The 14,205-nt window shown below is 44.5% G+C and overlaps 1 protein-coding gene and 1 long non-coding RNA gene across 2 annotated transcripts in view; one reads left to right on the top strand and one right to left on the bottom strand.

Annotated features, from left to right (window-relative positions):
* ABCA4 (ATP binding cassette subfamily A member 4) overlaps positions 1-12,886 on the top strand; it is a 145,274-nt gene extending 132,388 nt beyond the window's left edge. The window contains exons 45-50 of the mRNA XM_057528069.1: positions 6,583-6,717; positions 7,473-7,576; positions 7,663-7,755; positions 9,507-9,756; positions 11,040-11,126; positions 12,698-12,886. Of these exons, the coding sequence (XP_057384052.1) occupies positions 6,583-6,717; positions 7,473-7,576; positions 7,663-7,755; positions 9,507-9,756; positions 11,040-11,126; positions 12,698-12,733 (705 nt within the window). The 3' untranslated portion in view covers positions 12,734-12,886. The remainder of the gene's footprint in view (positions 1-6,582; positions 6,718-7,472; positions 7,577-7,662; positions 7,756-9,506; positions 9,757-11,039; positions 11,127-12,697) is intronic.
* Positions 12,887-13,165: 279 nt separating this feature from the next.
* Positions 13,166-13,956, bottom strand: LOC130704764 (uncharacterized). The gene is made up of 3 exons (XR_009005239.1): positions 13,865-13,956; positions 13,328-13,470; positions 13,166-13,239 (listed from the first exon to the last, which is right to left on the bottom strand). It is a non-coding gene; the product is annotated as an uncharacterized LOC130704764 (long non-coding RNA).
* Positions 13,957-14,205: the final 249 nt, after the last annotated feature.

The following is a 14,205-nucleotide window of genomic DNA, read 5'->3' as shown; positions in this document are numbered from 1 at the left end:
CTTCTCTGATTGCCGTGGCTAGGACTTCCAGAACTATGTTGAATAATAGTGGTGAGAGTGGACATCCTTGTCTCGTTCCTGATCTTAGAGGAAATGCTTTCAGTTTTTCACCATTGAGAATGATGTTTGCTGTGGGTTTGTCATATATGGCCTTTATTATGTTGAGGTAGGTTCCCTCTATGCCCACTTTCTGGAGAGTTTTTATCAGAAATGGGTGTTGAATTTTGTCAAAAGCTTTTTCTGCATCTATTGAGATGATCATATGGTTTTTATTCTTCAATTTGTTAATATGGTGTATCACATTGATTGATTTGCGTATATTGAAGAATCCTTGCATCCCTGGGATAAATCCCACTTGATCGTGGTGTATGATCCTTTTAATGTGTTGTTGGATTCTGTTTGCTAGTATTTTGTTGAGGATTTTTGCATCTATATTCATCAGTGATATTGGTCTGTAATTTTCTTTTTTTGTAGTGTCTTTGTCTGGTTTTGGTATCAGGGTGATGGTGGCCTCATAGAATGAGTTTGGGAGAGTTCCTTCCTCTGCAATTTTTTGGAAGAGTTTGAGAAGGATGGGTGTTAGCTCTTCTCTAAATGTTTGATAGAATTCACCTGTGAAGCCATCTGGTCCTGGACTTTTGTTTGTTGGAAGATTTTTAATCACAGTTTCAATTTCATTACTTGTGATTGGTCTGTTGATATTTTCTGTTTCTTCCTGGTTCAGTCTTGGAAGGTTATACCTTTCTAAGAATTTGTCCATTTCTTCCAGGTTGTCCATTTTATTGGCATAAAGTTGCTTGTAGTAGTCTCTTAGGATGTTTTGTATTTCTGCGGTGTCTGTTGTAACTTCTCCTTTTTCATTTCTGATTTTATTGATTTGAGTCCTCTCCCTCTTTTTCTTGATGAGTCTGGCTAATGGCTTATCAATTTTGTTTATCTTCTCAAAGAACCAACTTTTAGTTTTATTGATCTTTGCTATTGTTTTCTTTGTTTCTATTTCATTTATTTCTGCTCTGATCTTTATGATTTCTTTCCTTCTGCTAACTTTGGGTTTTGTTTGTTCTTCTTTCTCTAGTTTCTTTAGGTGTAAAGTTAGATTGTTTACTTGAGATTTTTCTTGTTTCTTTAGGTAGGCTTGTATAGCTATAAACTTCCCTCTTAGAACCGCTTTTGCTGCATCCCATAGGTTTTGGGTCGTCGTGTTTTCATTGTCATTTGTCTCTAGGTATTTTTTTATTTCCTGTTTGATTTCTTCAGTGATCTCTTGGTTATTTAGTAACATATTGTTTAGCCTCCATGTGTTTGTCTTTTTTACGTTTTTTTCCCTGTAATTCATTTCTAATCTCATAGCGTTGTGGTCAGAAAAGATGCTTGATATGATTTCAATTTTCTTAAATTTACTGAGGCTTGATTTGTGACCCAAGATGTGATCTATCCTGGAGAATGTTCCGTGTGCACTTGAGAAGAACGTGTAATCTGCCGTTTTTGGATGGAATGTCCTATATATATCAATTAAATCTATCTGGTCTATTGTGTCATTTAAAGCTTCTGTTTCCTTATTTATTTTCATTTTGGATGATCTGTCCATTGGTGTAAGTGAGGTGTTAAAGTCCCCCACTATTATTGTGTTACTGTCGATTTCCTCTTTTATAGCTGTTAGCAGTTGCCTTATGTATTGAGGTGCTCCTATGTTGGGAGCATATATATTTATAATTGTTATATCTTCTTCTTGGATTGATCCCTGGATCATTATGTAGTGTCCTTCCTTGTCTCTTGTAACATTCTTTATTTTAAAGTCTATTTTATCTGATATGAGTATAGCTACTCCAGCTTTCTTTTGATTTCCATTTGCATGGAATATCTTTTTCCATCCCCTCACTTTCAGTCTGTATGTGTCCCTAGGTCTGAAGTGGGTCTCTTGTAGACAGCATATATATGGGTCTTGTTTTTGTATCCATTCAGCCAGTCTATGTCTTTTGGTTGGGGCATTTAATCCATTCACGTTTAAGGTAATTATCGATATGTATGTTCCTATGACCATTTTCTTAATTGTTTTGGGTTTGTTTTTGTAGGTCCTTTTCTTCTCTTGTGTTTCCCACTTAGAGAAGTTCCTTTAGCATTTGTTGTAGAGCTGGTTTGGTGGTGCTGAATTCTCTTAGCTTTTGCTTGTCTGTAAAGCTTTTGATTTCTCCATCAAATCTAAATGAGATGCTTGCTGGGTAGAGTAATCTTGGTTGTAGGTTCTTCCCTTTCATCACTTTAAGTATTTCATGCCACTCCCTTCTGGCTTGCAGAGTTTCTGCTGAGAAATCAGCTGTTAACCTTATGGGGGTTCCCTTGTATGTTATTTGTCGTTTTTCCCTTGCTGCTTTCAATAATTTTTCTTTGTCTTTAATTTTTGCCACTTTGATTACTATGTGTCTCGGCGTGTTTCTCCTTGGGTTTATTCTGTATGGGACTCTCTGCGCTTCCTGGACTTGGGTGGCTATTTCCTTTCCCATGTTAGGGAAGTTTTCGATTATAATCTCTTCAAATATTTTCTCTGGTCCTTTCTCTCTCTCTTCTCCTTCTGGGACCCCTATAATGCGAATGTTGTTGCGTTTAATGTTGTCCCAGAGGTCTCTTAGGCTGTCTTCATTTCTTTTTATTCTTTTTTCTTTAGTCTGTTCCGCAGCAGTGAATTCCACCATTCTGTCTTCCAGGTCACTTATCCGTTCTTCTGCCTCAGTTATTCTGCTATTGATTCCTTCTAGTGTAGTTTTCATTTCAGTTATTGTATTGGTCATCTCTGTTTGTTTGTTCTTTAATTCTTCTAGGTCTTTGTTAATCATTTCTTGCATCTTCTCAATCTTTGCCTCCATTCTTATTCCGAGGTCCTGGATCATCTTCACTATCATTATTCTGAATTCTTTTTCTGGAAGGTTGCCTATCTCCACTTCATTTAGTTGTTTTTCTGGGGTTTTTTCTTGTTCCTTCATCTGGTACATAGCCCTCTGCCTTTTCATCTTCTCTGTCTTTCTGTAACTGTGGTTTTTGGTCCACAGGCTGCAGGATTGTAGTTTTTCTTGCTTCTGTTGTCTGCCCTCTGGTGGTTGAGGCTATCTAAGAGGCTTGATGGGAGGCTCTGGTGGTGGGTAGAGCTGACTGTTGCTGTGGCGGTCAGAGCTCAGTAAAACCTTAATCCACTTGACTGTTGATGGGTGGGGCTGGGTTCCCTCCCTGTTGCTGTGGCGATCAGAGCCCAGTAAAACCTTAATCCACTTGACTGTTGATGGGTGGGGCTGGGTTCCCTCCCTGTTGGTTGTTTTGCCTGAGGCAACCCAACACTGGAGCCTACCCGTGCTCTTTGGTGGGGTTAATGGCAGACTCTGGGAGGGCTCACGCCAAGGAGAACTTCCCAGGACCTCTGCTGCCAGTGTCCTTATCCCCACGGTGAAACAGAGCCACCACTCGCCTCTGCAGGAGACCCCCCAACACCAGCAGGTACGTCTGGTTCAGTCTCCCCCAGGGTCACTGCTCCTTCCCCTGGGTCCCGATGCACACATTACTTTGTGTGTGCCCTCCAAGAGTGGGGTCTCTGTTTCCCCCAGTCCTGTCACAGTCCTGCAATCAATTCCCACTAGACTTCAAAGTCTGATTCTCTAGGAATTCCTCCTCCCTTTGCCAGACCCCCAGGTTGGGAAGCCTGAGGTGGGGCTCAGAACCTTCACTCCAGTGGGTGGACTTCTGTGGTATAAGTGTTCGCCAGTCTGTGAGTCACCCACCCAGCAGTTATGGGATTTGATTTTACTCTGATTGCGCCCCTCCTACCGTCTCACTGTGGCTTCTCCTCTGTCCTTGGACGTGGGGTGTCCTCCTAGGTGAAGTCCAGGGTCTTCCTGTCAATGATTGTCCAGCAGCCAGTTGTGATTCTGGTGCTCTCGCAAGAGGGAGTGAGAGCACGTCCTTCTACTCCGCCATCTTGGTTAATCTCCCTGATTTGTTTTTTATAGTGGCATAGGCAAAGCAATTCTGAAACAATTTTACATGTTTTATAGGACTAAGTAAATGAATAAATGCGTTTATGTTGTTTGGAGCCAGAGTTCTCAACGTGGAAGAAGAGACATACAAATATGAAAAGGGGGAAAGTAAGAAAGAATCCTGTAAGGATGGATTGGAATTGGAGCTATCACTGTGAACTCATGAAATAGTTATGTGCTTATGTTTGTGCATGCATGCCGTATGTGCTCATGTATATTGCACATATGCATACATAGGTATGTGCATGTGTGTGTATGTTTGTGTGTGCATATATCTGTCCTCTGAAAAGGCCAAGAAGCAAAAATGCCCCAGTTAAAATGAATATATTTAAGTGTCCAGATTTTGATCTCTAATACCATTCCCCACTAAAAGGAATTATGACTCTTCAGACAACTGACAAATTCCAGGGCTGAGACACCATAGGTAAAATGAGCCTTGAACATCCCATTATGTCAGAAAGTAAAGAGTGCTTTAAAAAAAAAATGATAGAGGCATGTCATAAGTGCACAGGAGCCATCTTGAAGGGGCTCCCAATGGCCAAATATGGGACAATTTAAGCATCAACGTAATTAAATACCATGACAGTTATAAAACATTGGAGGAAAAGTAGGGATTTATAACTCCATATTGTTAAGTAGATAAGTAAATAATCAGGAGAGAAGGGATGGTTCTTGCCTACAGTCAAATGCTGAGAGCCAGCTAGTTAGTGTGCAGGAAGTTCCAGAGCTCAAAAATCATTTTGCAAGGGTCAGAGTAAAGACTGGATGGTGACAAGATTTGTGGTTGCTGAGTCTAGGGGAAATTTTTTATGAAAAGCAAGATATCTTTATGGCTTAAAAGTATCTCCCACAGATTGCTTATTGGTTGTGAGGGGGAAGCCTGATAATCTTACAGTGGAGAAATTAGACAACACTTTAACTGGGTGCTCAAAACCACCATCACCTCTGAGGGTCAGATGGACTTCCCACACCCCTAGATGTGCTACTCTGAGAAGGACACAACTTCACCTACAGAATATTCTGATTGGGATGCATAACCTGAACCTTATCATGAGGAAACATTTGACAAGATCTAGAGGAACATTCTATTAAAATATATATATGTATATATGGGTTGTATTCTTAAAAATTATCAAAGTCATAAAAGACATGGAATGGCAGAGAAAGCCTATGGAGATGTTCCTGATCACAGGAGGCTAAGTAGACACAGTGACTGAATAATGTACACTACACTGCAGCCTGTACTGGAGAGAAAATAGTGCTGGAAAGGCATTACTGAGTGAATTGGCAAAACCAGACTGTGAAGGGTAATAATCTAGATAAAAGTATCGTGACAATATTAAATTTACTGACAATCATAACTGTACTGTGGTTATGTAAGAGGATGTCCCTATACTTAGGAAATAGACACTGAAGTATTCAGGAATGAAGGGCCAAGTATAACTGACCCTCAGATGAGTCTGAAAACATTGTGTGTGTGTGTGTGTGTGTGTATTTTTGTGTGTGTAAGAGAAGGAGAGAGAAAATAGAGACTAAGAGTCTATGAGTGTTCTTTGCACTATTCTTATTCTTACACGATTCTGTCAGTTGGGGACTATTCCAAATAAAAAGTAAAAAATGGAGCTTATATTCTAGTGGGAGGGACAGACACTAAAAAGATAAACAAGTAAAATATACAGTACATTTGAGAGTAAAAAGTCCTTAGGGGAAAAATAAAGCAGGGAAGAATTGTGGGGTGTGCACTTTTATGTAGGGCGGCCCAGGGACAGCTTCACAGAGGAAGTGACTTCTGGGTGAAGACCTGAGTGAACCATGTGGATATCTAGGGGAAGAACATTCCAGGTAGAGGTGCAGAAGGCAGAGGCATGGTGGGCCTGTCTCCAAGAGACCTCCCTAGCTTTCCTTCTGTGCACATGCACGTGCACACATGCGCACACACACACACACGGTATTCTCTACCATAGTTTACTGTTGAGTTCCCTCAAAGCGCTGTTACAATCTGTCATTATTCTGTGTATTTTGGTTGTCTGTCACCACCCCCTGCCATCTGTGAGTACAGCAGCAATGGCCATGTTCACCATTATTCTCTAGCACCCTTCTATGCCTGGTTCATAGAAGGTGCTCAATAAGTGTATATTAGATGCACACACAAGACTTCAAGTGTGACCGTGATGAGGGGTGGTATCAACAGGTCTGGGACCCACCATCTTCTTAAACAGACCCTAGGACTCTTCCTCTTCTGCTCCTAGCGATAGTCCAGGACACTGGGTGAGAAGCATTGTCCGACTCTTGTAAAGCTGAAGGCCATTTCTCAGGGGGCTACACCCAACGGGTGTGGAGCAGACCAAACCACACTGAGATCTAAGGCCCACGGTGGAAAGGAGGCGTCTGGCCCTTGAAGGCCACGAGCCACCCCATGAGCCAGCAGGCGGTCCTTTTTCAGCCTAGCTGGGTCTGTCATCCTGAAGGTGTGCGATCTGGGAGCCCAAGACTTTGAGTTGGTGGAGGTTTGGGGTGTTTGCTTGTTTGTTTATCCCCAATGGGATTTCTTTCTCTTCCCTAGGTGACAAACTGGAGTATTCAGAGCCTGGGCCTGTCTCTCTACGCAGACCGCCTGGCCGGCACCTACAGTGCAGGCAATAAGCGGAAACTCTCCACAGCCATTGCACTGATAGGCTGCCCACTGCTGGTGCTACTGGTGAGCACCACCGGGACCACCAAAGGGCTTGCAAGAGCCGAGTGCTGCATCTCTGTTGTTGGGTCAGCAGATTTAGAAAACGCAGCGGGCTGTTTTTGTCTGGGCTGTTGCCTATTCTGCTCGTTTTGAGCATATCAACCTAGTGTTTGGTTCACAGCTCTTGGGGGGAGATAGAGTCACAACACATTCTTACTGTGGGTTCCTGGGAAGCCTCTTGGGGGCTGCAGGCTCTAGCAGGGAAGTTCAGCCCCTCTGCAGAATGTCAGGGACTGGTCAAAAATTTTTACTGCCTGACAAGGCCTGTTTGGGGTCCTAACTGGACAGACGCACTGGGCTGGAGCAACGGCTCATGTGGTTCTCACCAAAGCTGGACCAGGCCTGAGGCCCCCATACCCCTGTAGTCTGGGGTTTATGAGGTCATGGATCACAGGCCTTGGAGGGACCCTGAGAATCACCTGAGTTATCTTCCTGCCTCCTTGCAAACATATATAGAGAATTTTTTCCTTTTTTTAAGATAACTCTATCATGGCCTTTTAATCAACCTTAACCCATTCACGGGCTGAAATGGGTCTAGAGGTGTGCATGATGTTTCTTCACGGTCCTGATTCACCTCCCGCCTTCCATGCCCTGTGCTGGCTTCCCCGGGTCTTGCCCCACGGGGGAGTGAATTTGTGCTTTGTCCGCCAGAGAGCAGAGCTGCTCAGAGGGAGTCAGCCAAGGAGGGTGCCGGAACCAGCCTCTCTGCCTCCCCACAGGACGAGCCCACCACAGGCATGGACCCCCAGGCACGCCGCATGCTGTGGAACACCATCATGAGCATCATCAGAGAAGGGAGAGCCGTGGTCCTCACTTCCCACAGGCAAGAGATTCCTAGGGACTGGGGTGGAGCAGGCGGGCAATGGAGTCCAATCCTCCCAGCCCTCACCTGCTCTCCCCCACCCCCAGCATGGAAGAGTGCGAGGCCCTGTGCACCCGGCTTGCCATCATGGCGAAGGGCGCCTTTCAGTGTCTGGGCACCATTCAGCACCTCAAGTACAAGTAAGGATATGGTGGGGATTGCCTTTATTACCTTCTGGGGAGAAAGGGGCAGTCAACCAGGGCCTGTGCTCTCTACTGACATGTGGGGGGGTCCTGCTGCCCCCTCATCCCACGGGCAGAGGTGTCTGGGCCTCATTCTGCAGCAGTAGATGGAGAAAGCTGTTGTGCTGAATGTAACTCCTCTCTATTGGGCTAACTGCCTATGGCTGAAGGCTCCCCGAGCCTCCAGATGGGGATTCTGATCGGGGCAAATGCAGAGCCCACTTGGGATGAGGGAGGGTCACTACCACTGCCTAATTATCCCACCACTTAGCCCAACAGATCCAGGACCCATGACCCATTTAATAAGAGTCCACAACCACGGTAGGAATGATTCAGAGACCAAACGGCCTGAGCAATCAGTGTTCCTTTCTGCCATGTCATATGCTTTTGAATTTGAGAAATGACCATGTATTATATGACAAACCAGCAATGCCAGTAATCTTCAGCAGGATTATCCCGTCCCTGTAAATTGTAGACTGCTGTAAATAATGTGTTATTAATAACAGTTTGTGTGCCAAAGCCGACAATCACTTAAAATAAGATTTTATTAAGAATGTCATGCTCCTTTGCCTTCTGATATGCTTTATAAACTAGGAAGGGTGGACTTATAGTTATCACTCATTTATCAGAGATAAATGAGAGCCCAGGACAGAAAAGTCACCACGCCCATTGGTGAAAGGAAGAGAACCTAACTCACCTCATCTACACCGAGACGCTTCATCTCCATGTATCCAGGAGAGTGTCTTGCATGATACACATCATGCTTCATACACATCATACAGATAAGTGGTTGAGAGGAAGGTCTAGTAGATTAGCTGCATTTGGGCACTTGACCCATGATATCTTGAGCAACTACAGCTTGCACACTACACAGATATCTAGGGGGACTTCAGCATGTGAGGTCGCCAGACCCATGTCAGCAACTTACAGTGGCCACCTGCTGAGACATGGTTGCTCCCTACTCCTTTCCCTCTCAGTCCTCAATATGCCCATGCGAGAGCAGATGAGAGGGAATGTTCCCACGTGGAGGATGGTCAATTTTCCGGGCCTGAAAGGTAAAGGCATTTTATTGTAAAGGGGAACAATCCTGGATCATGGAGGGAGCACTGAAGTAAGTATACCCTGGTGTAAGTGTGAAGGGAAGCCAGCTAGCCATGCATTCACTCTGGTGGACCATTCTTGATCCACAGGTGGGTGACCTGGTGAGGGGAGGAGGGAAGCACTGATGGCCCTGGCCCTGGCAGCTCCATTTGTTCTGGAAGCTTCCCCAGGGAAGCGCTGCCTTCCCAAACCTTTGCTTCCACCAGGCCAGTCTCTTAAAGGGCTGGGCAGTCTTTCCACCACCGAGTAAGCACTGGGCAGCCTGTGATCTCAGCACAGGGCTCAGACCACCCTTGACTTCAGCAAGTATGTTAAAGGGCAAGGAGCAGGGAACACCCATGTCTCCAAGAGGTGGACACAGGAAGCTGTGACACAGGTCTGGAGACCCACTTCACCACACAAGGCATTTAGACCTCTAAAAACTAGTATCAAACCACTTCTCCAGGAACCATCATGGCCCTTTTAATCCTAGTTTTAAACATGTACACAAGGTCTATAGTACATGCCTTTAATCCCCAATATTTTTGATGAGTCTAGTCCTCATTTCAGGATTTCCTTAGACCCAGCTGCTAACAGACCTGTACCACACCGCCACGTGCTTCCCTCAGGTTTGGAGATGGCTACGTCGTCACAATGAAAATCAAATCCCCGAAGGACGACTTGCTTCCCGACCTGGGTCCCGTGGAGCAGTTCTTCCAGGGGAACTTCCCAGGCAGCGTGCAAAGGGAGAGGCACTACAACATGCTGCAGTTCCAGGTCTCCTCCTCCTCCCTGGCCAGGATCTTCCGGCTGCTCGTCTCCCACAAGGACAGCCTGCTCATCGAGGAGTACTCGGTCACGCAGACCACGCTGGACCAGGCAAGGCCGAGAGGGCGCCACGTGCAGAGCGGGGCCGGGCAAAGGCTGGGCTGGAATCCACACGAGAGCGAGGCAGGACATGCCCAAGTGCCAACACTCTAGTCCCTCTGTCCATTAGGGCAAAACTTGGAATATCAGAAATTGTCTTCTAACAATATTTCAGCCATCAGCAGACTTCACGGACTTTTTTACAGCATCCTTCCCCACAACTCTAGGACATTATTTCTCCTTCCTGGTTTGTGGTGGTGGCCATTTTTTTTCTTTTCAAATCAACTTTACTAATGCTTAATTTAAATACAATAGAAAGCACCCACTTAAAGTGTACAGTTCAGTGAGTTTTGATAAATGTGTGCCATGTGTCAGGTTTTTTAACGTGATCACTTTTTATTGTGGTAAAAAATACATATAAAAAAATATATATATCATAATTAGCCATTTTTAAGTGGCATTACACTTCAGTGGCATTAAGTATTGATATATTCACATTGTTGTGCAACCATCACCACCATCCATCTCCAGAAATTTTTCATCTTCCCAGACTGAAACTCTGTGTTCATCAAGCAATAACTCCCCAGTAACCACTCTCCCAGCCACTGGTAACCACCGTTCTACTTTCTGTTGACTACTCCACGTACCTCATATAAGTGGAATCACATGATATTTGTCCTTTTGTGCCTAGCTTATTTTGGTGAACATAATGTCCTCAAGGTAAATCCACGTGGTAGCATGTGTTAGAATATCCTTTCTTTTTAAAGTTGCATACTGTTCAGTTGCATGTAAATGCCATGTTTTGTTTATCCATTCATCCATATGGACATTTGTTTCTGGGTTTTATTGGGGTTTTTTTGTTTTTTAAATAAACACCCTTAAAGACTATTCAATAAAGCAGTGGAAATAGGCAAGCCTCTGTTTACCCTTTGAGGAGATTCTTATCAGCATAAGCAGGTGGAGGCAAGGACAGGCACACTGAAGAGAGAAGAGAAAAGTGGGGAGATCAGCTCCTGTTCTCCTGGCTTGGGATATTTTAGTTATTCCTTTAGAGTTTCAGGAGGACACCGGTAGCTGAGAATCTGCCTTGCCTTGTTGACCTTTTAATCCTCCTGTGGGCACTCCTTTGGCTTAGCTCACAATTCCAAGAAAAAGCCCTGTGCCCTGGGCAGGGCACAAGCTGATCCAGCAGGGCTGTAGTTAACTGGGGAAAACAGAAAGCAAAGTGGGTGGGTGGGTGGAGGGTGCCGTTTTCTGGAAATATCTACCTACTCTTACTCTTCCCCTGCCTCCAGGTGTTTGTGAACTTTGCTAAGCAGCAGACTGAAACTCATGACCTCCCTTTGCACCCTCGAGCTGCTGGAGCCAGTCGACAGGCCAAGGTACCCCTGCTACCCCTCCCCCATCCCCTGCTTGAGACAGATTCTTGGCTCAGGGACCCAACTGGTCCACTGGGCCTGCGGGGCCCCAAGGCCCAGATATGCCTCCTACAGAGAGCCCCGCCCACATCAGACCCCCACCGCCGCCCTGCGTCTCCTCACCTGTTCTGTGCTGCAGGACTTTTCTATCAGTAGTTGAGTAGGTTCCTTTTATAATCAGGAAAACTTTCGGTGGTATGGGAGAGCATTTTTGAAAAGAACTTTCCCGCATAGTTTTGCTTACAGCAAAAAAGCACTTGGATTTTGGAAATAAGCAGGGAAGATAGGAGAGAATATTAAAACATTTCAGTTGTTGGAATACTTGACATATATGTCTGATCATATGTTTGAGTTTCAAAGGAAGGGAATTAACTGGCACTCAGTGGTGGACTCGTTTGGTTAGAGCAAGACTTACTGTCTGTTTTATGAAGAGGCCTCTTTGTTCTTTATCAAAATATCAAGACGATGAAGGAAGAAACAACACGAGGTATGCATCCTGGCCTGTGATAACTCTCGGGGTAGGTGCCTCGAGGTTCCTGCCCTGACACAGCGCCCCACGTAAGGAGCACGTTCATCCTAGTTCCCCAGAAAGAGAACAAGAGAGATCTGGAGAAAGTTCTGGAGGAGGTGCCAGGATCCAGGTGCCTTGGCCTAAGCCTGGGATGTTAAAGGGTCCAGCTAACTCAGCCATCCTCTCCTGACTTACCTGGAGAGTAAATCAAAAAGTAAATCAAAAGAGCAAAGCATTTTTCCAATAAACAAAGAATGCAAAGCCTTATTTCCCATGAAGTTCTCATTCCTCCCACCAGTTTCTTGATTGCAAGAAAAACCAAGTACAGGTAATGACTGAAACACTCCTTTCCAAGGCACGGCTTGGGATGAATTTTTCCCCTTTCTCTTGACCAGTGGAGACCTAATGGCTACTTAGCAAAGCTGACTTTGCCCAGAAATGCCTGAGTAAAGGCACCTGTCCAGGGAAAGTTAGTTTTGCTGAGATTTTCCAGTCACTCTTTCTAATTTATAGATCTCGTAGTTGCTGTTTACACCAGTAGAAAATTACTCTTTGAAAGCCACTTGCAGTTACAAATCCTTTTTATAACTCAGAATACATAATTAGGTGGCAAAAGCGTTTCCTAGAGCTACAAATGGTCTCCGCACCCCAACCTGGCATATGCCCTCTTAAAGGGCTAATACTAGGTCATCTCTGGGCCCAACAAGGGGCACTCACAGGCTATGATCTGCAGCAGTTAATTCCAAACTTTCCCCCCTTATTGGATGTGACCATTTTTCTGTTTTGTCTGTCACATTTTAGCATACAAATATTAGAAGACCTACTGCAACACATTTATTAAATTGGTATCTTTCTATAATAAATTTGTGATTCAAAACCTAACTCTGACTCTATGACATACCACCGTTATAAAGGTTTGCAGAAATCCTCCTGCATAGCATTGTACATAAATAAATGTCATGAAACAAATAGTAATAACGTTTTTGTTTACATTATCCCACTTTAAAACAATTTTCTTCCGTAGGAAGTGGACAAAGGGAATTCTGCACCTCAAGGATGACCTAAATGGTGACTTCTGGGCTTTTGAGACAGTAAGAACATGATAACTTTCTTGGGCTAAAAAACAAACCAGAAGGCACCATAGGAAATCGTACAGAGGGCGTAGCTGACGTGCATGTCAGCATGTAGCGCGTGGGGCGGGAGTGGGGTAGGGGTGGGGGCATGAGTCTTTAAAACGTCTGGATTGTAGAATCAGAAGGACCTTCAGGATCATCGGCTCCAACCTTTACAGACAAGGAAACAAGCATAAACTGTAAGCTTGGGTGATCTGATAGACTTCAGTGCCCTCAGCTGAGCTTCCTTCAGAGATTGACTGACAGCTACTTGACTTAAAATCTAAAAGCCATCGCACCACCTCTCCAGAAAACTGAGATGAGAAGAGTCCATCTGATCTCCTTCTACACTGCTTGTGTTTCCTCTGCAGCTGGAAAGGAACTCTGGGCCGCTGGAAGTGCAGGAGCCTTTGCCATATGGTCGTTCAATCAAGCCAGCCAGCATAAGTAATCCCTTGGCAGCAGAAACAAACACATGTGAGGCACACAGCGAATTCCAAATGGGGGCTCTTTTAGAAGGAAACCAGAACTGACTTGCTCACCTGGAACACCTGATGGTGAAACTGACCCAGCCAAACGAGTGCAAAACCCTTTTCATTGGAACCACAGAAGTGGAAAACTTGGTCCGTCTTCCTAGTGGCTGTGGCCTCCACACTGCTCTCATTTCAAGTGGATCTGCTTTTTTCTGTGTGTGTTTTATTTTTAAGGAGAAAATAAAATGCAAACATACTTATCACAAACTATCCAAATTCACTGATCTCCCTGTGTGCACCATCTGGTATAGATTTAGACATTCTTTGTGCCTATATGGCTTCCCATCATTGCATGAACTTCTGTGAGAATTATTACCACAGGAGTGCCAGTCACAGCAAGATTCTGCAATGCTGTGGTGGAAATGAATGGACTAGTCTTGATGTTCCATGTCAAGTCAGCTTCATATGGTTTGAAGACAACACCCAACTGGCAATGCATGTAAACATTATCCACTGTCAGCTGGGTATTATTTGCATCTAGGTTTTCCATCTGTTTGCCCAGCTTATTTGAATGCCTATCTCATAGGTATAATTAAGACAGGATACAGAGAGGCAAGAACAGGTGAGAGTGGCTCTTTGGTTGGCGATGAGATCCAACATGTCTTTGTTTGAAGATGCTGAGGCCATTTCCACAGTGCTGACGTGTGCATTTCTGCAATGATGTTAGGAAGCAGTGCTTTACAGGACATCTACTTGTTCACATAAAAACACACCAAGAATCAGAAAAAAATACTTTCAAACCAAATTATTTCAAAAGACTTATGGACAAGAAGGGCAAATGTGCTTCCTTGCCAAGCAGCCTCCCCTCTGTGGCCCACAGATGGGCTTCCTAGCTCACACAATTTCTAGACCAGTGCAGCTCAGTGCACGTTACACTGTGGTTATAC

The sequence above is a fragment of the Balaenoptera acutorostrata genome, chromosome 1, assembly GCF_949987535.1.
Source record: "Balaenoptera acutorostrata chromosome 1, mBalAcu1.1, whole genome shotgun sequence".
Classification (NCBI taxonomy): Eukaryota; Metazoa; Chordata; class Mammalia; order Artiodactyla; family Balaenopteridae; genus Balaenoptera; species Balaenoptera acutorostrata.
The sequence above is the reverse complement of the archived record's forward strand: the minus strand, read 5'-3'. Positions and strand labels throughout refer to the sequence as shown.